At 55.8% G+C, this 27151-nt stretch overlaps 2 protein-coding genes across 2 annotated transcripts; both read right to left on the reverse strand.

Moving 5' to 3' along the window:
• Nucleotides 1-1920: 1920 nt before the first annotated feature.
• NCLIV_049060 (conserved hypothetical protein) lies at nucleotides 1921-12708 on the reverse strand (the record flags this gene model as incomplete). The annotated part of the gene is made up of 11 exons (XM_003884458.1): nucleotides 1921-2335; nucleotides 2719-2927; nucleotides 3615-3866; nucleotides 4444-4736; nucleotides 5266-5545; nucleotides 6131-6244; nucleotides 6958-7209; nucleotides 9032-9251; nucleotides 9817-9953; nucleotides 10259-10776; nucleotides 11601-12708. The coding sequence occupies 11 exons, from the start codon at nucleotides 12706-12708 to the stop codon at nucleotides 1921-1923; spliced, it is 3798 nt and encodes a 1265-aa protein (XP_003884507.1).
• A 3735-nt stretch (nucleotides 12709-16443) lies between these two features.
• Nucleotides 16444-23369, reverse strand: NCLIV_049070 (putative hypothtetical protein, conserved; the record flags this gene model as incomplete). The annotated part of the gene is made up of 10 exons (XM_003884459.1): nucleotides 16444-16545; nucleotides 17150-17412; nucleotides 18017-18298; nucleotides 18705-18771; nucleotides 19283-19430; nucleotides 20268-20335; nucleotides 20682-20819; nucleotides 21616-21720; nucleotides 21942-22152; nucleotides 22804-23369. The coding sequence occupies 10 exons, from the start codon at nucleotides 23367-23369 to the stop codon at nucleotides 16444-16446; spliced, it is 1950 nt and encodes a 649-aa protein (XP_003884508.1).
• Between the last annotated feature and the right edge of the window lie 3782 nt (nucleotides 23370-27151).

Here is a 27151-nt window from a genome sequence, read left to right on the forward strand (position 1 = left end):
CTCGCTCGCACATCCAGAAAGCAGAGACGTCGCTACGGTGTTTTTGAACGGCTGTCGCGTGTGGTGTCGATACCAGGGCGGAAGTGCCGATCTGTTCTCGTGTGTTGTCAACGTCGCGAACAGCTAAGATGCAGCGCTTTCCGACGGATGTGTGTCGTGGCCAGCTTGTCGCCTCTTCACGCGCAAACAACAGCCGAGCGTTGGTGAGTGACGCAACTGCGTGTTGGACTCAAAGACAGAAAAGGGTGGGCGACCGGAAGGATTCCTACGCTAGGCGGTGTCTGCAACACCCGCGCCATCGGCGAGCCGACTCACAGTACAGCCGCTAGCAGGAGTATTTCCTCGCGAGAAAATAGGCCTTCGAGGGGTCTGGGCCTTCACGCGCGATGCAGTCCAATTTCCTGTCTAGAAAAGGGACAAGCGCCATCTCGGCGCGTCCAGAAAACAAACATCAGGAGAGAAACGAATCTCCGCGTCCCAGCCACCGTCGCCTTTCCTTCGAAAAGTCCGCACAGAGCGCCCTTGACAGATTGGGCACGAACACAGAAAATACGCGCCGTGCGCAGAGACCCCGCGCCTGTGCTCTCCCGGGGTCAGCGTCTGTGGGAAAGGGAGGAAAGGGTCGGAAAAAGAGGCTTAGCGCGTTTTACGATGCAACTTAAAAAACAGACGCTCAGAGGGGTGCTGCCTCCGTCGGTGTTTAGAGCGCTCCAGTGTGTACAGCAAGCGATATGCGGTTGTGAGTTGATTCAACTCGGTTGGGAGCATGCGACAGACTCGCGAGAGAAGATCTGTTCTCGAGGATCCGCGCGGGTTCTTTGCGGCTGGGACACCAAACAACGAGTGATGTTTTGTGTAGACGCGGAGCTCGAACCCGCGAGAAGGCGCGCGAGAGTTGCTTGGAGGCACACTGGCGAATCGCGCTGTGGCGTGATGAACATCGTTGCGCCCCAGTAGAAGGCGACTGAGGTTGGCAGGCAGGTTCTTGACGGAAGTCGGCAGTTCGAAAAAACACCTTTTCAGACACAGTTGAGTGGAGAAAAGGGAACCTGGTGAAATTCTTCCCTCCTCACACACACGTTTGACTAAAGGAGAGCCAGTGCCGCGCCTCCCGGACCCCGCCGCAGAGGCGACGAACAGACGCCTCTAGCCTGAGCGCGGCGACCTGTGCGAGAATTGCGGCATCTCAGACTAGGTAAAAAAACAACTCACCGCCTGCTTTCGCTAGACCTGCAGGGGTGGACCGCACGCTTCGTTCCTGGTCTTTCCCTTCCGAGCAACCCCGTCAGAGAGAGCGCTCTGCAGTCGTCTTCGAGCCAAGGCAGTCTGTGGCTCTCGCCCCTAAGGGCCCGGCCTGGTCTCTCGAAAGATCTTCGAGCGACATGCCAGCGCCTTGCCACAGTTCACAGAGCAGTCTGAGAACAACGGAGACAGAAGCCGAAGACCGTTCTCCACGGAACAGCGAAGGAAAAGCACGGCGAGAACTCGAGCAAAGAAAGCGAGTCCGGAACGACGGTGAGGCACGGGCGCGAGAAGGTGCGTAGACACCCGCCACGCGCGAGTCTCAGCGAAGAGCCGCATTTGAGAGACTTGGGACTTTGCCACAAAGGCGCGTAAAGACGAGTCGCGGTTTCGCGGCGAAGGCAGTTCAGCACTTCATCCACACCGCCACACGTGCGGGGACGGTGGCAGACGTTTCAACTTTGGGACGCGCAACGGAGAGAAAATCCTGTGTTTGTGCTCCCTGCGAAACGCAAGGTGGGGCGATGTCTTCCGCATTCAGGAAATGGCTGTTCTCTTCCGGATGTGTCCCGTCTAGTCTCCCTGTTCGTGGCTCTCTCAATTTCGCTTCCGACTCCGCTTCCCCCTCCTCTCTCGCCTCTCTCGTAGGCTTACGTCCACGTGGGTTTCTTTCTCCAGTTACACAGTGTGCATCTGCCGTACCAGTTTCTGCTGGAGAAGGCGCCGCCTGCGCTCCGGGTTGGCCTTGACCGCGTTCCACTCTTCGGCGGTGATCACTCGTACCGTCCACCCGTCGCTCTCGAGCGCTTCGCTCCTTCTGTCTACCCAGCTGGCTGCAAGCGCCGCCGACAAGCGCTGCCTCCCGGTCTGTTTCCACATTTTACCGTTCTCCGTCTGCGCCGCGGTCTCACTCGAAGCCGGGTGCGAAACGACAGACGAAAACGCAGTCCCAGAGAGCGGGAGCAGCAGGAGTCCCCGCTTCTTCACAGGGTCGCCCGAAGCCCGCGAAGACGGCGGGAAAGTCAGACACAAGTCAGGCTGCGGTGCGCCGTGGACGGAAGCCGGCGGGGCCGCGACGCTCGCAACGCCTATTCTGAGGGGGGAAAGCACACAAGCAGAGGCAGCGATGTGTCGGCGCAAAAAAGACGCCGCGGCTGCGGGCGCCGACGCGTGTTTTTCCTAAAATGCAGCACGATACTGGTGTGGGGAGGGGAGGGCCGCTAAGGGGGAAACGCCCAGCGTCGACAAAAACCGCCGACCACACAGATTCTGCAAAAACTGTGGTGCCCCACACGCAGAACCGTAGGCGGGTTGAGAGAGGGGATGCAACCCCGCCATGCCTGCAGACGGTTCTGACTCCTAATACATCCACATGGGGCGGTTTCTTTTTTTGAAAAACTTCAACGCACACGCCCCGCCTGCCAATCGGTGGTCCCTTTCAGAGAGAAGAGGCGGGGCCTAGGTCCTCGGACTTACTCGTTGATTTCCGCGACGATTTGGTCCACCATTCGTCGTCGCGCTTGCTCGAATCCTACGAGCCTGAAGGCCTGCGTCTCCCGGTCTGTCTCCGTCGGGAGCACGCGGTCAAGAGCCCCTAGACTTTCCTGGAGACGCCTCTGCATGTCCGGGGAGAGGCCGGACCGCCCGCAGCTGGTCGGCAGCTCGGTATCCAGAGTTTCCACCAGCTGCGAAGAAGGCCAGCACGGAGAGGCACGGGAAAAAACACGGACGAGACAACTCCCATCAGGCGAGCGAAAAGTGGAAAAGCGGACTGGGTCAACCGTCTTGCCAAGGCACGGCGAAGAAGCGAAGGATCAGTGACGTTCGCCATTCAGCGCACAGACGCCGCGCATGGGAAGCGAGGTTCACGAAAAAACTCGGAACGAACGTGACGAGAATAGCCATGGGTGGGTGGGGGGGGAGGGGGGCACACACCGGCGCGAAACGAGGAGAGGAAGAACCCGCGAGGACGCGATGACGCAAGAAGCGGGGAGAGGGAAAGAGGGGCGAAGCGCCACGCCGCACAGAGTCTGGCAGTTCACCCGGCGCGTCCGCTGTCGGGTTGAACGAGGCCGGAATAGCGCACGTTTATTTGAAGAAGAAACACGGAGGGAAGCTAGAGACGCTGGAGAGACGCCGCGGGACTTGCGTCGAAAACCGAAACAGAGAGGGCAGCGAAGCACCCAGAGAAAGAAAGAATCCGATCCCGCATGCGTTGCACGGCGGAGCCAGGGGTCGTCGTTTCCTGGCCGTCTCTTAGGCTGTCCGGGGAAAGGTGCTTGGACAGCGCAGACGACCGGTGTTCACCTGTGAAGAGGCACCTTTACACGCTGGCAAAAAACAGCAGAAACCGAGTGGTGTGTGTGCCTCACATGCTGAAGAAGGAACGCCGAGCGCGCGTCGAGGAGACCCTCTTCTCGCGCGTCGCCTGCGGGAGAGGCTGGTGGCCGGAAAAGGGCGATCTGACAGGCCGGGAAGTCGTCGTTGACCAGGTGGAAATCGAGGACGCACAGACTCCAGAGACACTGAACTCTCGCATCTGCACTCAACGCGGAGAGAGGGTCCAAGCGAAGAGGCGACGAGGCGCACGAGACGCGAACGGCGTCGACGAGGTAGCGCATCACCTGCGAAGGACAGAGGGGGACAGAGAGAGACCGCGACGGACGCAGGCAAGCAAGCGGCATACAACGGGGGACACGAGAACGTGGAGCCGGACCGACAACGACGAATTAGAAGACCTCATGATGGGCGAGTTGGCTCGAGAGCCGAGTCACCTTCTCAACGTCGACCGGCGAAGCGAGTGTCTCCCTGGAGGGTCTTCTGAGTCAACGTCCGTGAAAAAGAAGCGGAGATTGCTGCGTGCAACGCTGGTCCTGGGTTCGCAGGCGATCGCCCTTTTTGGTTTCTGCAGTTGCTGCTGCCTCCCTCCCGTTCTTTCCAGTTTCCCTTTTCCGAACGCTGTGTGGGTCCACAAGCGGCTTACATCTTGTATGGGAGATTAGCTGCTATCAGCTGCTATCTTGTATCGTACTAACGGATGGGTTCTGCGCTTAGACTCAGCCAACCGCTTCAATGACTGCAGGTTCCAAGCCGCCTGCGCCGCGCCCCAAGACGTGGCCGCGCTGCTGAATCGCTCCGCAGTGTCCCAGTCGCCTTCGCCGTGGGTGTACTGTTTGTTTCCTGTGGTTTTTCGCTCCTTACCGTTGTGCTGAAGCCCTCCAAAGGGCAGTGTGTATCGACAGTGAGGAAGAGCACGCGGATGGCGGTGCGGAGCCAAGACGCCAGCATGGAGTGCTGTTCCTGTTCTTCTAGTTCGCCTGCTCGGCATCTGGGTGAAGCCGGGGCGCGGGAACCTCGAGTCCCTTCCTCTCCGACGTCTGCCTCAGTTGTTTCAAACCCCTGAGGCGCGCTGCTCGGCAACTGGAAAGGCGCGCCACGCGCGGCAGGCGTGGGCAGTTGAAGCAGGAGGAGGCGCGCAAACGCCACAGGAGCCACTGCGCAACGCAGAAAAAAACCGAACGGGGCGCGTTCTCAAGAGAACCAAGCGTGCCTACACGCGTGCGTCGAGAAAACCTTCAGCCCGCGCACGCAGTCACCGTGTTGAACCCAGACAGCGACAACGACGCACGTGTGTCGCGGCAGCAGCTTCTCAGTCCACGAGACTGTTCTGATACCGAGCGGACGCCGAACTGTCTGTACAGCCCCTGGCGCCTCCCCAGGGTGTGAATTCCGTGACGACAGACCTCACGCGCGCGAACTTTCCCTACTCTATCATCGCATTGAAGAACTTGCATGCCTTCATTTGTGTGCAAACCGGTCGACAGGCCAGACACAGACAAATGCGCAGGTTCGCAAGATAGATGTGTACATACGGACTTGCATGCAGCGTTCACGGACAACGGCGAAGACGCGCCGTCTCCTGCGCCTCAGGATCCCGCTCTCTCTCCCCACTTTGTTTCCTTCCTAACTCCGTGCGGGAGTCGGCCTGTCGTCTCGACGGCTCTCGCTGCTTTCTGGACTCACGGTCGTTCATTGCATCGAGGTGTTCGAGCAGATCACAGGCCTCTTCAATTTCAGGGAGGCTGAGCACCAGGTCTGCTGTCACGGGAGGGGCGTGCGCCTCCTCCTCATCTGCGTCTCGTGTCTGGGCCCTGGCGGCCTCAGCTGCAGCTGCGCTTTTGAGCGCGCATGCACTGAAGACCTCGGTGAACTTTGGGACACTAAACGGCAGCGCTCTTTGCAGAAGAAAGAAGCGGAACGCCACGCGCAAGTTGAATGGAATGGATAGCTCCAACGTCCTTCCCTGCAGGGAAAAGCACCCCACACGTGTCCTTCTCTCCAGCGCGTTCCTTGCATGCATAAGGATCCCGAGCGTTGTCTCTGTCCTCCGCCCGTCTCCACACCCAGCAGCCGCGCGCAGAGGCAGCTGTGCCACGGACACCAACGCACACGGCCGAGCGCATGCAGATCTACAAACAGACCGCGAAGGAAGACGAGGACGCCGGCACGCGCTCCACCCCTCGCTCGACGCATCTACGAACCGGTGGAGCGCGAGACGCAGTCGCAGCCTCGCAGCGACTGCGAGAGTCACGTCGGTGTCAACACCAGCGAACAGCTGAATGCGAAGGGTTGGGCAGACGCACAGCCTCAGCAGCCCCACAGAGACGCTTCGCGAACCAGGTGCACTTACAGCCCAGACAGAGGTGGAATCAAAGGTGAGGCCAGCGACGCAGCAGACCGATATCGGGCGAGACCACGACGGAAAAGAGGGGAGAAACGGAGTGAATCTGCACAGCACGAAGCCCCGCAGCGGGCGTGATCGTCTCTGTGAACTCTCAAGCACCGAGCGAACTGGGAAGCAAACGGGAAGATCTGGCCCGCCACCTACAATTGCTTCCCGAAGAAGGGGTTCCAGGATGCGTCTTTCTTCTCTGAGGACGTCCATCGAGTCGAGGTCAGCCAGCACATCGATCAGATCTCGAGTAGAAACCGTGGCCAGGTTCTGCGAAGACAGCGAGGGACAGACAGGCACAAAAAAGAGTCGGTCAGACAGTGGAGCGGGCGGAGGCGGCCAGACTCAGCGAGACATGAGAAAACCAGGCAGGTGAAGTGTATTACCACATACCCAGCATCGAAACCGTCGGCGACGGCAGGGTTCTAGCATAGTATATGGGGCACGCTGAGGCAGCCGAACTGAAGACGGAAGTCTAACATTCGCGAACCAGCGACCGCGTAAGTGGAGAACGGTCTAACGCAGACTTAAAACGAACTCTCGATAGGTGGATACACCGATATTTAGATTTAGGAGTGGATGCAGCACGATACACAGATCCGCGAGAGAGCACAAAGACGGCACCTGGAAGATGTGCCAAAATGTTTAGGTAATGAAACGCCTCTCTTGACATACTTTCGTTCCGGTACGAGCTCAGTGTGCCATGACAAATGTGACACACAGGCACCCGTGGACTGAAACCTGATGGCCCGACGTGACGTTCAGCCGATGGAAACGCCCGCCACACCGAACGGACTAAACTTCCCTTCGCCTCTCCCAACACCTAAAAAGGTTCGTTGTGTGTGCGGCACGAAGTCTCTGGCAGAATCATCGAACGCAGCGGGACCCCACATCACAGCAAGCAGCTCTTAGCACACGAGGTAGAAAGTCCCTGCCGTTCCTCCCCGCGTCTCCCTCACGGCCCGCAAAAGCAAAGTGCTCACCTTGGGTCCGGCGAGTTCGCCCAGCGTCACGCACTGGAGTTCGCGCCGCTCTTCCTCGGTAATCCACGGCAAAGCACTTAAAAGGCTCGCAACGGGCGGCCTCGCCTCCAGCCCTTGTCCCGCGCGACGCTCGCTGGGAAGACACTGCACGGCATTCTTCGGCGACGACGCCGGAGACGAAGAGGAGCTACGAATTGAAAAACACACTCCGGCGGTCGGGCGCGGCAAAGAAGGACGAACCAGCGCCAGCAACTGCAACAAGCATTCAAGCGCCAAGCACAAACAGCGGCCACACACACTCCATGGGAAAAATTGAGAGGTGGTGCTGCGCCGTTACATGCTCGGAGGCTCTTTCCTTCGGCTGGCGAGGCGTTTTTCTTTTTGCGCGCAAGAGCATCCGTGAATCCTTCCCGGGAACTTCAGCGCATGCATTTGTGGCATGCCGCAACCCTTCCTTCGGTCGGTGCCGAATCTTCCACACGAGACCAACCGAGAGTTCAGCCGTTTCCCTTTCCAGTTCTCGACTTTGCGCCGTGATGAGACAGCGGCAACTCGTGTACAATATCGAGGCGCCGCACGCCTTTCTCGACGCAAAAAAAAGCATCGGCTAGGCCTTCCAAGCAGATCGGCCGAGCGAAACAGGGTTCTCGAACTTCAGCTTCATCGTGGATAAAGCTTTAAAGGCCGAAAGCCGCATCTCCAGTTGCAGCCGCGCTCCCCAAATCGAAACCCCACGCGTAGACAGGTCTGAACTGAGCGGATGGCGATGAAGCACTGTGTGCTGTGGGCGTCACAGACTAAAAACGGCAAATCATTGGATGCCTAGGGCAAACAGCTCTTAGAGAAAGCATCCACGCGGGTCAGCTCCGTTCACTAAAACCAGAATCGCAACGGCGCGCGCCATGCCCTCTGCCTGAACCCCTCGACAACGTCTCTCGAAGCTGTCCCTGGAGCGCGCGCGACGTTGCGCTGAAGACAGGAGCGATTTCGGGAAAACATATTTTTACACCCATCGGAGGATGACTTGCCTCATGCGGAAGAAGGCCATCTGCATTCTGCTGCAAGACCTGCAGCGTCGCTCTGAGGAGATCTCTTCCACGCTCCAAAGAAGGCGACGGAGTTGGAGCGCTTCTCGGTCTTTCGCCAATCTGCCGCTCTTCAGTGCTTCGCTCCTGGAGCAGCCGGAGGACGGGAACGATGCCGACGAGGGAGTCTCGCAGGACGTCTGCGTTCTCAGCGATTGCCTGACGAACGCCACGCGGAGCGCGCAGGATGAGAAGAGAAAAGGCGAGGGAATTAGAGCCGTTACAGCGTGAGCGTAGAGGGGGTAATAAAGCAAAAACACACGGAGTGCCATCCGCTCACATGCATCGCAGGACATGCACAGACACCGTTGGAGAGTCAGTCACCTTTCCCATGAAGATGTCTCCAATATGCAGAGTGCGCGACAAACCTTTTCAGGAACACTGTGATGTCGCCGACGATGCATGACGAAAGATGTGAACAGCTGGGCACCAAGACGTATGACGCATGCAGAATGGCAAGTCTTCTTCCAAGCCCGTCAACTTCTCATCGATTTCTCTATTCCGGCGTTGACTGGCGCTTCGTCGTCGGGAAACCCTCGAGTCGAAACAAAACACACCGTTGCTGGGGCTTGGTGCTCGCTTGACAGCACCCGTCAAATCGACGACGGGCACATATTCGAAACAGCTAACCTAGAGTAACGGCCACATATTCGAAACAGCTAACCTAAAGTCATGGCCACATATTCGAAACAGCTAACCTAGAGTCCAGTGACATCCAAAACGGCAAGGGTGCGCCAGTAGGAAGATCGAACTATGAGAAGCTACTATACGTCGCTGCTCCCTTAGCACAAAACGGACGACACAAACGAGCAACGCATGCCTGGAGAAAACAACCCTTCTGTTCACTTCCTCCCGAAAAAGCAGGTAACGGAATGAAGTGCCGGGAACCGGCCTCACACTCGTCCTCTACGGCTTCCCGGCCAGAGATAACTAGCAAATGGCAAACCTGTGTAGTTCGAAGGTGACAGCGGACTCTCCTCCAATCTTACGTCGAGTAGCAGGTCGCGAATACGCGCGCGGTCGGCGCCTTGAAACTCCACAACGCTGATCGCCGCTCTCGCTGCATGCACCGGAGACGGGCTGGGTAGACCATTGCGGGCGTGCTGAGCAAGTCGACTTAGCAAAATCTCTCGACTTTTCTGCGTGGGGTTGGAAGAACGGCGGTCTCCAGACGGTGGAGTGTTGGGGCGCGTCTCGTAGAGAAAGTGGCTAGCACACAACGACAGAGCACAGGAGCAAATGTGAGCACCGAAAAGGGCCGTAGTGTCGGCGGTAGTCCCACGCCGCACCAAACGTGAAATGAGCTGAAACATTCACAGCACGCGCCTACGTGTGGATGCAGAATGCCGCAAAACCCCTCTGGAAAGACATACGCTCCGTCGCACTGCGATCACCGAGGTGCCCACCCCCCCCCCCCGCGCGCGTAAAGAGATCCAGGAAATGGAGCTTTGCAGATGCAGAGTCGCAACCCAACACCGCCAGAGTGCGGCACACACAGTCACTGATGTGTCAAGGGAACAGTCAGGAGCTGGAATTCCACGGAGACGGAGACATTCACCAGTTGCCTGGGAGCGAGGCTTTGCGAGTCGCCGCACCTCCGGGCACGTCGAACGACGCCACCTCGTGGCCACCGGGAGGACGCGCACATGAGAGGGGCAAGACCAGCGCCCGCGGTAACCGCTACGCCTCGTGAAAGGCGAACGAAACACTCCACACCAGCCCACAGCTCGTCTGTCTGTGCGTCAAACAGCCCCGCCTAACATCCGAGTTTTACCAAATGTCGTCGGAGGACAGCCCTGAGAGGCACGCGCCACTGTCTCGAGTCAGCGTTTCTAGAATGGCTTCCATTGCTTCCGGAAGACGGGCTCGGCGAAGATATCCGAGAACGCCGCTTGCGCACTCGACGTCCTCCTGAGAAACACATACGCAAGAGCACATCCATGCATCATTTCCCATCTTCTGCGCATACACGCAAAGAGCATCCCGCTGTGAAGAGGAACCTCCTGAACGTGTATCCCTCGGTGCCTTCCAGTGCGTATGCAGCCTGCACATAGTGACGAGCACGTGCACTTGCATGCGTGCTCTTGGACCGCTGCTGGCGTGGCAGGCGTTCGGGGTTTGACGTCTGAACAAAACAGAGAGCGTAGCTACGAGCGCGCCGCTCCTCCATCGGATTCGGCAGAAACTGGAGCACCGTCAAGCAGCGTCTCCCTTACCGAATCCAAATATCTCTCATCGTTGGGCGTGTCTCGTGTAACTCTCTCGCCATACTGTGTGCGGAACCCAACCCCTGCATCACGTTGCTCCAAACGGGATTTCAACACCGAGGCGTAAGCGGGCCCCAGTGTCTGAAGGTGGCGTCGAGTGCCCAGAATGCAAAACGCCCACATGGCTGTGACAAACGCGTTCCGTATCTCGATGTTTTGCGATGCAAGCTCTTCTAGAGACGTCTCTAGTGCCCGTGCACGCTGCGAGAAAGCCGTAGGAGTTTCGACGCCGGCTGCGTCCGACGAGTCCCTGTGGAAAGCCAACAGCGAACGAGAAAGCTCCGATTCGGCCATTCGCTGGAACTCCTTGTCTTCCTTGTTCCTGCTTATCTCTTCGAGAAGACGCGCTTGGATGCTCCGGTGCACCGAAAGCCTCTCAAGAAGGTTTTGAGTGACGGTCTCAAAAAACAGCCGAACGTGGCGATCCTCCACCGGCACAGATCCCTCAGGCATAGAAGCCATTTTTCCTGAAAAGAAGTGGAACGCGGGAAACAGGTGAATATGTGGCGTGATAATACCAAAGCACCTCCTTATCTTGCTACGGGCTCCTGCTTGCCAAGCGCCGTCCACCGCAGAGAGAGAAGGTAACTGAGAGCACAGCTTGATGCATCAACTGATTGTGTCGGTACACGGATGAAGAGCAGCGGAGTCGCGGTGAACGTTCCGTGGTGGCGTCATGCGTCCCGCCAGTCGACGAACTTTATGTGGGTATATTTCTACCAGCGTCGACAGTGGCGAGGCCCCAGCGGATACTCTCCGCGGCAATCAACCTCAGCGAAGGCCAGCGCGTCTGACAGGACTACTTAGAGAGCCGGCGGTTTAAGGGTGCATGCAGTTTGGTTCCGAGCGGAACCCAGGGCTGATACCGATCCCCCGCTTCTGCCGAGTGCCAGTGACGGAGGCCCACGCACGTTGCTGGTTCTTCCGCCCACTGTCGACTCAGAGAGGCTGCAGGTGTCTGCTGTCAATGCGCAGTGAGTCCTAGCGAACAGAAGTCTTCTGCACACGAAACAGTCTTCCCGTTTCGCAAGTCTGTCACTTGGATACGGTGCTCTTGCGTGGCGTCAGCACCCGCGCCCCCAGGGGATCGCGGGAGGAACTTGCACGTCTGAGACTTGCTAATGTGGAGCCGATGCAGTGTGGCCCAGTTGAAACCGTCCCGCCGTCTCTGTAGATCGGCGAGGTCTTCTCCCGTCCGAAGCCCAATCCCGAAGCACGCCCTCCACAGGTCACTTGGTGCAGGGCGTGAACGGGACAGACCAGGCGCTATCGCACTCGCGCCTTGACTTACTTAGAAACGTTATCTGTGCACTGACGGGTACCCCGACCTTTTGTTTCCAGCTCTCCGCCATGTCTCCCGTGCCGGATGCGGAAGCCTCTGATGAGCGATCGAGTGTCTCCGCATCCACGCAGAGGCGCGCCACCGCGACAACCTCCGCTGCAGATGCCGTTCGGGGTTGAAAGACCTCAACGGCTCGAGACGCCTTTTCGGCCCGCCTCAGTGCATTTCCAATGCTAGAGAAACTTAGGCGGTCTCCCGATCCCTGCGGGGAACCTCGAGGCTCGCTTCGGTCCCCTTTTCCGTGCGTCAGCGGCTGCGAAAATGCCCTGTTCGCCTCGCAAGGGGCGGGAGTCGACGCTGCTCGGCTGCTTGCACTGCCCCCGTCCAGGGGCTCACACCCTTCAGGGACTGCATGCGACGCGAAGCCTTCGGCCGGCATTTGTCTCACCAGCGGACGCACGTCGCCCTCAGCTGCGCTGTCGTGGAGCCGGCCCCTCCGACCCGCCTGCGCATGCACGCCGGTGGAAAAGGACGGGCTCGGAGGATTCCGGCCGAGTGGCGACCCAGCTTCCCGCCCACCCTCCGGCCTCCCCGTCCCGCGATCGCAGCCAGCAGGTCCAGGGAATGTCTGGGAAGGTGCGAGGCTTCGCGCCGGCTTCGCGTGCTGGGGCACTCCGTGGGAGGGAGACGGGACGGTCTTTGAAGCGGGAAAGCCATGCGGATGCCGCACTCGAGCACCGCCCGAGCCTTGATGCGGAGCGCCTGAAACAGTTTGCGGACTGTCGTTCGAAACAGGATTGCAGCGCTGAAGTGTACCTGCGTCGAGGGGAACAGAGGAACGCGTCAGATGCTCAGCTGTTCTGCGCGGATGCCCCGTTGAGTGCAGGTACGCGGACGTTAGAGTACGCCAGTGAGAGAAGGAGCAGGTCAGAGGGCGAGATGCAGCAGGGGTGACCGCTCGCCGCACCAGGCCAGATCCGGGTTCCTTTGGACAGGCAGCCGGAGAGCTGAAACGGCCGAGGCGACTCTGAGAAAATGAGGGTCCGCCTGGGCTGCAGCGCGCGCGGGTGGGAATCCGCCGCCACAGCGCATCGCTCTCGAGCCGAAGAAGCGACATTTTGCTCTCTTGGGTCGTTCCGGTTCTACGCCTTGATGGCAAAACAGATTCGAAATCGAGCAGTCCTTCCGCATATCCCTGACTCTCCAAGTAACGCGCGCGAACACGGCGTGTGCGCTGCTGGAGGTCGTGCAATCCTACGGCGACGCGATGAGGCTGGCCTCGAGAAGTGCCTTGCGTCCCGGTGCCGCCTCAAGCGGTCCGCAGCGGCCGTCGCAGGCCTAGAAAAAGTTAGGTAGCGTTTATTTTGCGCCTCTCCGTCTGTGGTGCACGGAGACGCCTGTCCACCTTCGGACCCAACGGGTGAGCAGACCAGCGAACGTGTCTCTGCCGCCAATTTTTTTTCTCAGAGGCACCAGCAGCGCATCAGAGGGGGCTGCCGCTGCCTGTGTTGCTGCGATGGAAGCGGCGCATTTGCGCAAAGTCGGAACCCAGCGTTGGAGTCGCCGGGGCCACCGGATGGACCAGGCAATTTCCGCTGACGGCGCTGAGCAAGAAGAATCCACGATGGCGCCTTGCCAGTACAGAGAAAAGCCGTCGGCCTCCTGCAGTATGTGGAGGAAGGCGGTAGTGCAAATCTGTCCGAAGAGACATGGCCTAAGAAAGGGAAAGGTCGAAGGAACGACGGCAAGTCGGCAGCGCTTTCCTAGCCCGCCTGGTTTGAGTCGCAGACGAAGAAGGAAAGCATTGAGACCTCCGTAGAAGGGACGGAGGCAGGCCAGTTCAGATGAAAACCAGCGCAAAGGTCAAAGTGTCACGGTTCCACGCCAATCCTTTGAGTGGCGGAGACGGCCCACCCCAACGGTGCTGCCAAGCTGGAGTAGGTCTGGGCGGTCCAGCCGACGAAACCCAGCCCTGACGGGAGTCAGCAGACGCAATCATGTTTATAAGAGCTCAGCCCCAAAGCTCTGCTCAGGATCCAGGCCCTTCTTACGGCATTTTCGTTCGTCAGCGTCCTGTTGTTCTTGCGAGAAACAGACAGCGCGGTGGGCTGGCGACGCGGGAAAGCCCCAAACGAACGAGCAAGCTCTCCTCGTAGAAGGACGCATTGGCTGTGGAACCGGTACGTACTCAGAAATGCGCTACCGTCTGAACTGTAGAGAGAGCGAAGGGATCCCTCTGTGCTGCAAGCTCTTCAAATCCGGACAAGCAGTGTGGCGTGTTTCGCATGCAACAGCTGCATGCGTTGCAAGCCTGGACTCCATCCTGTAGCATCTACGCGAAGGCCAGTGGAATGCCGCTAACAGAAGGCCGGTTTCATGGTCGAGGTCAGCGCGCATGCGAGGCTCATTGAGATTTAACGTTTCTAACGAGGGGTCACGCGATCCATGTCACCTTTTCTGTAGAAGGCTGCCATCTCACCGCATGCACAGCGCAGCCGCTCGTGTCGAGCACGAACTGACCGCGCGTCTCCTGAAGAGGAGGCGATGCGGCATCTCTGAGTGCAAAGTTATTCTAAGGAACAAAAGGTGGCCGAATGAAACATAGCTGGCCTTTGTCTGTCGCATGCATCATCCGAGGTAAAGTCCTCAGCGACTCTCTATCAGTCGTGTCTCACAGTAGTGGGGCAAGCCGGCGCTGCTGCGCAACCCAGGACTACATGTATTGACACGTAGGGGTGAGAATGGCGTGGCGTGCCGGTTTAAGCATGGAGGGCCGACCGAACCAACCACCGTGAAGCAAGTTGGGAAACTAAGCTTCAAAGGACGACGCAATGAGGGCAAGGCAGACTCGCCGGAAAGGCAAACAGCGGCAATGGCAGATGAGCACGCACATAGCATACTGGTCGTTGTAGACGACGCGTACTGTCCAGCACCAATCCTAAACGCATGCACTTCTCTCGCTCAAACAGCTGGTTGCCTCAGCTCACTTCACCCATCGCAAGACTCCTACTGGCAGCTGTACGCGCGAATGGTCTCATCGCGAAAAGTGTAGTCCTGTGCTGAAGCAGTGTGCATGGCAATCGTTATTTGCATGTGACTATGAGGTGGGTGTTGTGCGTTTCAAAGGGTTCTAGAGTGTCCAGGGCTCGGCCGCAACGTAGCTGTTGACGCATTCGGTGAAGGGTACGCCGAGCGTCAAGGTGAATATGCTGTCGTGAAACCCGGTAGCGGCGGGCGTCCCTGGCGCGTCCGAGACCCTCGGTTTGACGCCATGGTGAGCAAGTCACATTGCTTAGAACACTCCCGCGTAGAGTGAATTGGCCTCCCTAGTACGTCGCACCAACATCAAAAGAGAGCCGGCTGGTGTTGCTTGTCAAGAGGCCCTCCGCCAGGTCAGCATCTGCTGCCTCCCACCCCTCGAAAAAGTCTTCTCCGTCAACTTGAGCTATCCGGGTGTATCGCAACTACTTTCTTCACTCTGGTCCTCGTGTTTCCCACAGTGCCTTCCCGGGCGCTCCCGCGCGGCAGATGATCTTCAACGTCAGCCACCCCGAGTTCCTGGCGAACACATGCAGAAGAGTTCAAGTACGAGTCACTAACAGGCAGAAAATATAGAATACAGAGATTCCAAATCACAGGTGAACAGGCGAGTCCACACAGGGGGTTGCCCACAGCGATTGCTGGACGCAAGGCAAAGCTATGTTCGCCGAGGCAACATGGTAGCCTCAATGTTCCGAGACTGAGGCCGGTACACAAAATGGCGGGCTGCTCGGGTGAGGAAATCTGAGTTGCGTCCTAGGAAACTACACGGGCCGTGATTAGTGCTATTCCGCCTCGTTAGGTTATGCTGTAGCATAAGGGGTGCTGTACTTCGCTACTGGCCGAGAGGACAGTACCCTTCTGCAGGCGGCTTCGAGTAGCCTGTACTCGGTCTCCATGGCTTCGAGGGCGGCTTCCTCGTTTTTGTGGGGTGTTGTGTCTTTCATTAGCGCCGACTCGTCGCTTTCCGGCACCCTTTTTCTTTTGAGCGTTTCGACTTCCTGAAAGCATGAAGAGGCTGGCCGTAACGAACAATGGAATGAGGTCCCAAGCAATCCTGTCAACAGGACTGCTGCCGCGAGCCTCGTCACAGCCGCAGAAAACCAGCTACCACTGTGTCAGCGGCATGAGAGCAGCTCTTGGGTACCTTTTTCAACTCCTCTCGCCTCCGGACGACGTAGGAAATGACTTCGCGCTCTCGAACGAACATCGCGCGAACCACGCCGACTTCACCGACTGTCTACGGGCCAAATACAAAAACGAAGCGGGGAAAGCCGCTTTCGCGGGGCTGTCCTTACCTCAGTTGGGCAAAACGACGTTTCCCACACTTCGGCGTTTCGAAGGCAGTCTTGCTTCCAGCGTAATCGGAGAGGCGATGCAACCGTTGGTGCGCAGATGGAGGGCGTCACTCCTCTTTCCCCACCTGTTGCTACATTACGTGTTGAAAGGATCGAGGAGCGATGAGCATATCCACGTAAACAGCACGGCATATTGCCTGCAGCGTTCAACGTCTGTATCTCGTGCTTCCCGTCCGACTTCAGAAGTACGCGTCGAAAGAAGCCGTACCTGGACCGAGAGATTTTTTGGCAACGAGAGGATGTGTACAATACCATTTGCATCTCCAGCTGCGAGAAGGGACAGGACTGAGTCGTTGACGTCGCGCCCAGCGTCTCCGAGTCTTCCGTTAAGAGGGCGAGTTAGGCGCCGGCCACATGCCATCGAGGGCCCCGGCCCGGTCTTGCCAGGGTGGAACGACAAGAACGTGACGGCAGCAGCTCCGACCACGAAGACGGAACTGTACGTTTGGCATTGCTCAGAGAGGTCCCAGACCTCGAGGCTGCCATCTGTTCTGCCGAGAAAGAGCACTGAAGGCCGTGTCGGGCTCCATGCGCCGCAGGCGTACGGGACGCTTGATCTGACAAACCCGCACATTGGCGCACCCCTACATTCATCTGGCAACGGAACGGGAGTACCTGGGCCATCACCCCAAAAATGTGTGCAGATCGAAAACGGCTGAAGCGCCCGAATTTGTGCGGATATCATATGCGAGTCTGTGCAATCTGTGGTGCCCGCCTGCAGGCGAGACCCGAAACGTGACGGGGAAATCCCTTTGTCCATCACTTTCGGTTTCCTTGGGGTCCTTTGCCGTCTTGTCCCACTGCTCTAGCTGGTGTTGAGGCCCAGGGAAGCTCACGTTGGAGAAGAAAAAATAGGGGAAGGGCAATCTGGCATCCATATATAGAATGCCATATCAGTGACCGCCAGGAAGACGTCCTCGAAGAAAGGAGAAACTTCGAAGCTCAAAGTGGGTCTGCACGTTCTGGTTTCCTGCAAACGGGTATATCGGGTAAATTTCGAAATGCTGTCTCCAGCTTCCAATTAAACTCCATATAAAATGAGTGCATGGGAACCAGTATATGTTGGGGAGCTCTGATGATGTTTTTCGTCTGTCTTACGCCTCCTTGAAAAGCTCGGCAAAAACACTGAAGGTAAATATCAGCAGCGTGTTGTAGACTTACGGCCAACAGAGTCTTGATGTAGTCGATCTTTCTTTCTTCGCCAGGCTGGGCCCAATCTCCGAAAAGAACTTCGCCATCCTCCTGACAAACAGAGCGGCTCGTCGCTGGCTGTCTCTGCTCTAGATTCTGCAGTCCCTTTGAACGCATCATGATCATGCAATCGGAGAGCGTGATAGCCAGTCCGTCTACGTGGCGTTCGTGCACCGGCTGCGAACGGTGGGAGAGTTCGTATGCTGGCGATTTCTGGGTTTTGTCCTTCCACTCTGTCTACAACAAAAGGAAAGTTGACGCCTGACGAGTCACCTACCGTTGAAGCCCAAAAAGTCGTAGTCAACTCTGGGGGGTCTGTTTTCGGTATGACCAAGTGGCAACAGCCCAGATCCACTCCTGAAGAAGACAAACTCTCCCACGGTACTCAATAGGTAAGTGCGGCTGTCCCCACGAGCGGGAGCGACTGCATCCTATGATCTGAATGTTGTTCCTGCTTGGAAGGGGACTCCTACGAAAACGGTTTTTTCTTCAGTAATGCTTCAGGAAGTGCAACCCGTTTACTGATCTGTAACAGAGGCCCTTGCTACAAAACGTCGTAAGCAACAGGATTCTAGAGGGAGCGCAGGGAATCAGGCTCCGACGGGGGCTGGGCTGCTCGACAACGTCGCGTAGTTTCCCTTGTACCCAGCAACTCCCTTTCCGCTGACGACCCCACCACGTTCTTCCAGTGACCTCGGTTCGATGCACGGATCTTTTTTGACACATGTGCAAACTCTATTTACGGTCTGTATGGTCGAATATCCGTGCGCTTATCTCTACGTTCACGTGTACGGGTGTTTTGTTGACTTGTCGAGGGGTACACTGTGCCGCACCTACCAGACTCCGCTTTTTTGAGCGGGGCCTGCAGGAACGGCCGCCACTGGAAATTATCAAGATGGGCAGAGTGTACGGCAGCGCTAACGTCCCACAACATAATGTTTCCATCGCCGGAAGACGTTATGAGATAAGTACTAGTGTTGCTCGGGTTGAAAACTGGTCGCAAATTTTTCCTGAAGTCTGTCCCAGGAGGTAGCACTCGAATATCCGACACTGTCCTCTTGTGGGAGAAGTCAATCGACGAAGTCACGATTGGTTTCCTCGGCTGTTTCTGCTGTTGCACTGCAGAAGAGAAGCACTTCACATCACTGGCGGCCTTCAACTACGTACAGTGCCGCAGGTATATGGCCGGAAACGGACGCGTTCACCTTTCCCAGACCTTCCGCTTCAGACAGAATGCAAGCGAGCATTGCCGAGTTTTTCTGGACGTGTGACCACTAGCGTCAAACACTCGACCGTCACCGACAGCGGTTGAATCAAGGACCAGACCCTCTCTCAAGGATGCAATAGTCGCTACATCCGGCGTTTGAGACACACGCGCCAGGAGCGCCGCCCCCGCACATTGTGTAGTAGCGGCTAACTGTCCAGCAAGCATGCGAAGTTTAGGTTTTCCATGAAATCTATTTGGAAGAAGAGGCTTGATAGTACTAAGTATATGATATACACTCTCAGCAGGAGCGGTTCTCACTTCGGTGGGTGTCGGTCACGCTTTTTCCAGCTGGTTCCGTTAAGCCTTCAGTTTTCCAGAGCGCAAGCTGCAACCCAGAGAACACATCGCTCAGCGACTGTTCTCTGGTGCGTAGGGTACAAGCTCTTCAGTCGCGAATGCAACTGAGGCCGGAAAGGCCCCGTAAGAGAGCGTCAGAACTCCTTCCGAGAAGTACGCGGTGCGTGCTTTTGCTCTGCGCCGCCAATGCCGCTTTCTGTCGGAGACCTTACCTGGCCGCTAATCAGTCCAGCGACAATGTACAGCTCGTTTTCCACCGAGCAGAAACGAAAAATTGTAATGTCCTGCGGCGCGCAAGTCACCTGATACTTTTCGTTCTTGTGATTAGCATTTCGCATTCTCAGTCACTACGATTCGCAGTTTGGGCGATGTCATCTACGAGGCTCGTGTTGTCATCGCTACGCAGTTGACAGGTTGGAATCGGTCCCATGCGCTAATTTTGATTCTCTACGAAAGCATCGCGCTTCGAGTTAGTAACGCTTCTTCTAGAAGCGGACGTCTCTCAGAGTTTTTCGAACGGTGATAGTGCCCCCACTGACCGACGGAGCGCTAAAGACAGCTTGGGGCATGATAATCTCCTCGAAATGCCACACAAGGATATGAGCTTGAGCGGCGCGTCCAGACCGTTCGATTCTTTCCTCGAAGGTGGCGTTCTCCATGCATGCGTAAGAGATGAGCGAATCCGATCTGAAGGACGAAATATAATATCATATCCATTTGCCCCGTGTAGTGCGTCGACAGCGAAAATCATCTGCGTGGCGGTAAAAAAGAAAGTTCTGATTGGGATATCCACTGGCATGAAGACAGAGCGGCAGAGCTGTGTTTCGCCTGTGTAAACGGCTGAAACTCAGGCAGCTAAGGCAACAGGCAGAAACTCACCCTGGTACCCGCTGGATACACGAGATAATTTTTGACTTCGAGAAGGAGAGGTCTGTGCAGTTAAGCAATTCTTTTAGGCCTTCACCGGTTGTCTGGGAATTGAAGAATTCGTCTGTTCCTAGGTTCGCAAAACCTTCGCCAAAGATATTTATCGTTTCGTTCTGCTCCAAAGCCTCCTCAACCCTGCGATCAGCAAGACGGTAAAGCTGGCGCGGTGCTCGCCATCTGCAGCGGTGTTTTGTATTTGTGCTGTTTCGCTTCAGTGCTGCACCAACCGCGCTCCGCCCGGTTGTCTCGGCTACCGTTAAAATATGTGTATTAACATTCATCTTCGGTCGCCCTCGAGTATGCTATCGTTTGAGCCTCGCTATATTCCACGCCAACCGTACCGACGGGCCGATCAATGCGGGTATCACTGGAGCTACAGTGAGGCGGGGATTTGTTGAAAAAAAGGGGACCTCTTCTCCCCGCAGAGTCTGTGTCAACGCGACTACTTGCGCCAACAGCAACAGGGAAGCATACAGAAAGGCTCTCACAAGAACACGAGGGGACAACCGGAGCCAGTCGCGTTGTGTAAAGCAGGCGCACACGCCGCAGTCCGACCCGTGTGGTATCCGAGGATAACTCAAGCAAAGTGGGGCTTACAGCATTCCCACACGCGAGAAAAAGTTGGCAAATGCCTTGTTCTCCTGGTCGTTGAAGCTTCCCTTTGTCTGTGGTGCATGCGAGCATGACACGGAGACTCCGTGTCCCCTGCTGCTGTCATGTCCGCGCCTCAAGCCTCAGTGAATCCGCTCGACGGTCAAGGAAAGAGATCCGCCTACCAGTGTGAACCTATTGGCCTTCCACAAATGTATCTAGCGAATGTCAACACCAATCACTCGCGTATACACGTCACTTCAGCAAAATCTGGAACGCTCATGACTTCCGCAAAGGCAGTCGCGACTGTGCGATAAACCCACGCAAAATGTTCTAGCATTTCATCTCGCCTCCGCCACGGTCGCCTACTCATGACGACGCCTGTCCATAAAGGGAAGCCCCTGAATATGGGACGCTTACCCATATATCTTCGTTGGAGTATTGAGTACACGAGTTCGTCGGAATGCAATGGTATGTCTGGGTCTCAGATTCCGCAGTCGTGGAAATGGCTTGGATGCCGAGGTCCAGTTCCTTTCGAAGGCCAACGAAATTGTTGTTCTGCGTCGCAGGCAACCCAATTGGCGAAACGTTTCGCGACTCCGAAAGCGTGATGAAAAGCAAGACATTCCCTTAACCCAAAGTGCCTCTCCTAATCAAGACCAGAGTCCACTGTCTGTCTCGATAACGCTTTCCCCAGCTACTCAGTGCCCGCTCAGGCTTATATCCCCGTCGATGAGGCTGCACCCGCGACGAGGCCGGAGATATGCTTGTTGAACCACAAATGTCCGCAACATCTGGGTGACTGCTCATTCTGGCCCCTGATCCCTTCTCCACAAAAACCGAACATTGTGGTGTCTGCTTGTTTTTAATCAGCATTTAACCAACGCGTTCTGACACACCTTTTGAGGGCGGCTAGAATGAATTTTATCTGAAGTGGCTTGGAATTGGTACGGCTCTCTGAAAAGCCTATACTTTTTAGAGATGATTCGAGTTAACAATGAGCGTCTTGACTGCAACGCCATGCGGCGAATCTCCTCAATTGTGGCATCTGTCGTTGCCGAGCTCCAAGTCTTTGGAGACACGTGATTGCCGAATTGATCATCTATCGGCTGGGGTTGTCTAGTCGTTCTCCTTCGAGCCTCATCTGCACGTTCTTGAACATACAGCCTTGCGGCTGCTTCACGGGAATCCTCAATCCTCTGCAACGCACGGTAGAGCAGGGACCCAACAGTAAGGTTCAGGCCTGGCTGAAGCAACCGAGCAGAAGGTACTGCCATCAGCACACGAAAGCTCTCTGGGGCGAAGCCATCTCAGGAACCTAGGAATCCTCTGGTGATCGCTCTTACATACTTACTTTGGCCATAACACTGTATGCAATCTCCGTGAAGACCCACGCGAAGGAGCGCCCGTACATCCCGTCGGGGTCTTGCACCACCAGCAGCTCCTCGAGCGGACACACCTGTACGGAACCGCAAAACTCCACCGATCAAGCATCAGCAAAGCGCCACGCGGTTCTGCACGAGCCACCACTGGTCTTTCTATCGCGAAACCCATTTCATCGGGCCGCATCAACGCGTCGCTAGAAACGCTTCTGTAGGCTCGCAAAGCAAAGTGTCCTCTCCATGAAACGCCAACAGCGCCCCCAGGGGTTCGCCGAAAAACCTGTCCAGGGTGACATACCCGCAGGACAGCCTTGTGCTCGGCCCAATCCGAGTCCTTCCCGAGGTTCTGAATCTCGTGCAACACGTCCGCTTTTGTGAACCTCCTGTACGGCACCGGCACTTCATTGCCTTCGGGGTCTTCCATCAGAAGACCCATGCTCTTCATATTGGACGGCTTCACAGCAAAACCGCCGACCCCGTCTTGATCGGGCAGAAGTACCGGCTTCATCCTGCGAAGCAACCGAAACCTTTGATCCTGTTGTCTTGAACTGAGTGTGCCGTGAGTTCCCAGAGGGAACGAAAGGCCGTGAGGGAGCAAATACCATCACGGTTGGTCCCGGAATATGTGCCGCGTCCACCCGCCCCCCCCCCCCCCCGGCCCCGTGGGAACCCGGCCTGAGCAAAAGCAAACTGAAGCCCTCGTCCGGCCTTTGCGCGAGACGGCCGTACTCTGCACGCCCCGTTCAGCAGAGTGGGGCCCATAGTGACCCTTTGCACTCCCCTACCGATATATCTTATTAATAATAGATCCCATTCCTTCGATCAAAGAATTCTTCATTGTTCACTTTAGGTTCCCACAGTTGTCACAGGGGCCGATGCGGTCAACAAATTTGCTGCCTCCATCTAAATTCCTTTCAATGTTTCAGATACGGACTGTCAAACCGCCTGGGGTTTGAACCCTTAGTCTAGTTTATTTCTCCCGCCAGCCACCCCTCCGGCCGACAAGGTCCGTTCGCAAAAACGCACAGTCGGTGCAGGCTCGTGCTCGTGACCACATTATTCCACGCTCCTCGCCATCGGTTGGTTTCCTCTCTTCAGGGAAGACGGATGCTTTTCTGTGAAGGGGTGACACAACTCCGCACAGTCTAGTTGCACCATACCTCCGCAGAATATGTCCCTCGGGAATTTTCTCGATGTCGATAGCACCCTCCGACTCCACGAAGTCATCTCCACTATCGGCGTCACATTCCAAAACGGTCTTTTCTTCCCGAGTACTTCGGCTCTCATCCTTGGAGGCTCCACCTTTGAGCTGACCAGAGGACTCCTTCCCCGCCTGGCTGACCAAGCGTGTCTCACGTTTTTCGTCTGAGGCATCTTCGAATCCGACCTCTGCATGCAGACGCTCGAGACTATACACCCCAGCCGCCGATTGGGCCTCTGCACCTGACGGAACCAAACATGCTGCCAAGAACTCCGACTCTGCTCTCTGTCCTACGCTAGTCCCATCTGACGATGTATTCGCTGCGATAAACGCCTCCGGCACAGCTACGTCAGGATGCACAGGGGAATGCGGCTGTTCCCATAGCGCTGCCGCGGCCGCGTGGTTCGCCAAGGACCCACTTTCCGTCGCAATTTCAAGTCCCACATCGTCCAATGGAGACAAAGGGCAGATTCCCTCCATATTGCGCCCGTCTCCCGCCGTGTGACGTGTTGCATTGATTGCCATGAAATGTGTTTCCTGCTCTTGGACGCTGTCCCTGTCTTGTCTGCTACGCATAACATGTTCCGCCGGCTCGGAAATTCGAACGTCAGCGGGTAGGGCAGTTCGTAAGAATAAGAACAACGGCAGCGTCGCTCTTTCCTCCTTGTACCATGCGACGAGTAGGCGATGCGTAGCAGTCGTGGCAGGTTAAAACTGAGTAAGCCCATGTGCACTTAGCTGAGGAACAGATCATGCAGCCACAGAGCACTAGCCATGAAGGAGGAGACCTTGATAAAAACCTCTCGGAATAAGGGTCTCCCCGACAAAACATTGCTGCGGGTGACAACCGTGAAAAAAAGAAAATACTGCCGCCTTTAACCTGAAGATATTGTTCGATTGGAGCTGTGTGTCGCTTCGTAAAGTTGCACTTTGTCCGCATGTGCCACTGGAGAGGTCAGTCGCGACGCAGACCTGAAGTTCGTGCGAACCTCTATATTTTCAGCGCCCTTGGGCAAAATTTAGAGTAAACACATTTAAGTTTGTTTCGTCTATCGGAAAGCACGTAACGCTCCGAACGATACCTGATACGCATTCCAAAACATGGCCGCAAACACGACAGCGTTATCCTCTGCATGTTGGTTCGCACCTCTACAGCTGGAATCCTCCGGTGTTGTCCGAATGCGGCGGTGCGCGAAATACGCCGCTTCAAAAGGGCAAATTTCAGACATATTGTGTGAGTTACGCGTCGAAGTTCGCCTATTGTTTTGCACTTCATCCCTGAGCCATACACTGGTGCCACGTCTCCACGGATTTTGGGGGCCCGCTCTGTCTCCTGCCTACTAGCTGGCTAGACATGTGGAAGAAACCGGGCACCTCAAAGCGCCTTTTCTTGAGCATCAGTATATACCGAAAAAGGATTAATTTACTCGAGTCTTCTGAATCCAGCTAGAGTAACTTCCTGATATGGCAGATGGTATTATTGGCCGACGAGAAGGTCCAGAAGCCGCGGAATATTCGTGACCCTGGTACTGCAGGCAGATCCGTGCAAACAGCGCTTTGCCCGAGCAATCCGTGTTTCACACTCACATGGGACCTGGCGCCAACAGACTGTGCTCGGCAGTCGGGGATTTTATAGTTTTTGTCCTTTTTCAAAGATATTACCTTGGTTTTAGTTACAGACAAATACGACAGGTCTGGTTACAAGAAATGTTATGTACTACTGTCGTAAGGCCACTCCAACGTTATCAGAAAATCGGTGCTGCAATAGCAGCGACATTGTGCCACAGAGACAACTGTGGATGCACAGGTGGCAGCAACGCATTCTGTCACCGAAATACTGTACCACTGGGCGCTAAGGTCGCTGAAGCTACATTGGCGGAGCCTCACACCCACCTCTGGGCCATGGCGTCCACCGTACAACGTTTTGCATCACTGGCGAGACAGTCACAGTTTCGTGTATGGAGCTGTCACAGCTCTGCTGTCAAGACTAATTCCTGTTGCACTTGCCTTCTTTCTATATATAACTAATCAGGCTTCTTGGACATTGGCGACGTCTAATAAACTCAGAGCGTCGCTATGTTGCAGACACGTGTAGTGGCTGTTACCCAGGCGGGTACCAGAACACGAACTTGTTTCGGGTATCCCGCGTCAGCGCTTGCGATCAACAATGCGGCAATTGAACAGTGTGGCAGCAGATGCCCAGACCAAGTCCGGATGCTCCACTCCTAACCTCTTCGAAATTCGCACCACAGATGGTAGCCCGTTTTTAGGCAGACCATGCAACAAGACACATGCTGTTGAGACCTCGGGGTTTTTTCAATCAGCTAGCATGGAGTACACTGGTGTCCACAGCATATTTAGAAAGTGCAAATGTAGCCCGCTATCCTGCGAGTAGCTGCATTCTTCAGGCGAGCTTTAGTGTTTCTGACGGGTGTTGAGTGAATCGTCTTGTTCATTGACAAAATCAAGAGATGGGGTATGTAGGCCGAAGCACACAGACGGCGAAAGGCACACTCGAACGGAAATCGCCCGGCAGCTAACCTGAAGCATCGCTGGCGTGCATATTCTCGGGTGTGTGCATCAAATTTTCAAGATATGCAAAAACTGAGGGTACCGTCAGACACAGGAGGGCGTACCAGCGACCCCGCCTGGCATATGTGACTCAAGGAAGACCACAGACAGCAGCTACCATCTACAACAAACAGAATCATAGCTTCCATGTGTAACCGGGCGAATAAGCTTCTCTTCTTTCTTCCAGTCATGCACAGCAATAATTGAAGACGCGCGGCCACTCTTCAAGACATTGAGGCAGCCACCCTGATTGCTAGGCTACCATTGTCCTTCCCTTGAAGCGTGACTGGGCAATGTGCAGAAACTGCGAGAAAACATCCCACCGAACGCTTACAGTCTTCTGAACCATTCCCCTTTGAGACGCCTTCCTCTCTACAGCCTTCAAAGCGCTTTATGAAAGGTCCTCAGGATGACTTTCCGTAGTCGATATTCAATCGATTACGAATGAGCACACTAGCAAACGAGATGACGACTATCAAGCATCCGCTGGACCTTGCGCCTACCATACCGTGTGTAAGGGGTTGCCGTGTACGGCTACAATGAAAAAAAACCTCCAATTACGTCCCCACGTATACTGTTCACTAGAGCGTGCAGCGCAGTCAGAGGAATGGATGACTGCAGCGGTTGATGGCTTTTGCTGTCAGTTTTATGGATTGACTACCTTGACAGTGGATACCCACGCTACGGCATTGTCGCCCTTCTGTCGAAGCAACGTTGTGATCTAGTGGTGCTCTCTATAGGGTCAGGCCCGCATTTATCGTAAAAACCTGCTGAGCTCACTTGGCGGACCGCCTGATGTAACCGTCTCTTGTATTTTTCGGACAAGATGTTTCCACTAATTTGTCCCATCCAGGACTTCTAAAAGAGAGTATGACGTGTCTGGTAACACACGTGTGCTGTCAGAAGAGGTGTGAGCTTGTGCACCGGTTTCTGAGCCATTTTCATCTCTGTCATCTTCCACATGACAGAGTCGCTGATTTTACTCCGAAAATATCAACAGCTCCTCATGCATGCAGATGACTCGTTTTCACGCGTCCCAGGCCACTGATCCTCGCGTATGATCACCCCGTGATACGCTGCGATTGTTTTTCGTTGCCTTATGTACATTTCTGTTAACGGGTGGCGATCTCGGCGCCTGAAGTTGTACCTTCTTGGTTTTCTGTAACCCGACTCTCTCATCTTAGTGAGCATCCTGGGCCAGCAGCGGCACGGTAGTCCTACACCAGGAAAGCACCACATCATTCGTCATTTTAGGTTAGAACACAACGAATTTCAAACCGGTCCCACGCTCATATCCGAATCAGATGGCCCATGTATCATCCGCATCCTTGACATGTATATGCTCGCACATATTTTTACATGGCTTGTTCCGTCGTTGGGAGAGACCTCACTGCCCGTGGCGCAGGTGAGCTAAAAAACTAAGTGAAGCTGTCAACCCCCAAAACTCCCCCGGTGACAGGAGTCACCGCATAAGCAGAACCAGTCATATTTACGAAGCTGGGACTATCCTCTGCGTTGCGAGAAGACGCCACGCGGAGATGTGCTTCGTATTTGAGCAGGCGACATCTAGCGAGCAGCTATTCAGATTGTGATAGAAGGGAGTCACGTTGCCCTCTATGCGTAGGCCGACCGTTTGGATTGTACCTGAAACCATGCGACTGGTTCTCTGTTGTGACGTTCGAGAGGTGGTTCATCCAACGGTTCACTTCAAAGCAAAGTAAACATATAGAATGCAG

Source organism: Neospora caninum, chromosome X (genome assembly GCF_000208865.1).
Source record: "Neospora caninum Liverpool complete genome, chromosome X".
Taxonomy (NCBI): Eukaryota; Apicomplexa; class Conoidasida; order Eucoccidiorida; family Sarcocystidae; genus Neospora; species Neospora caninum.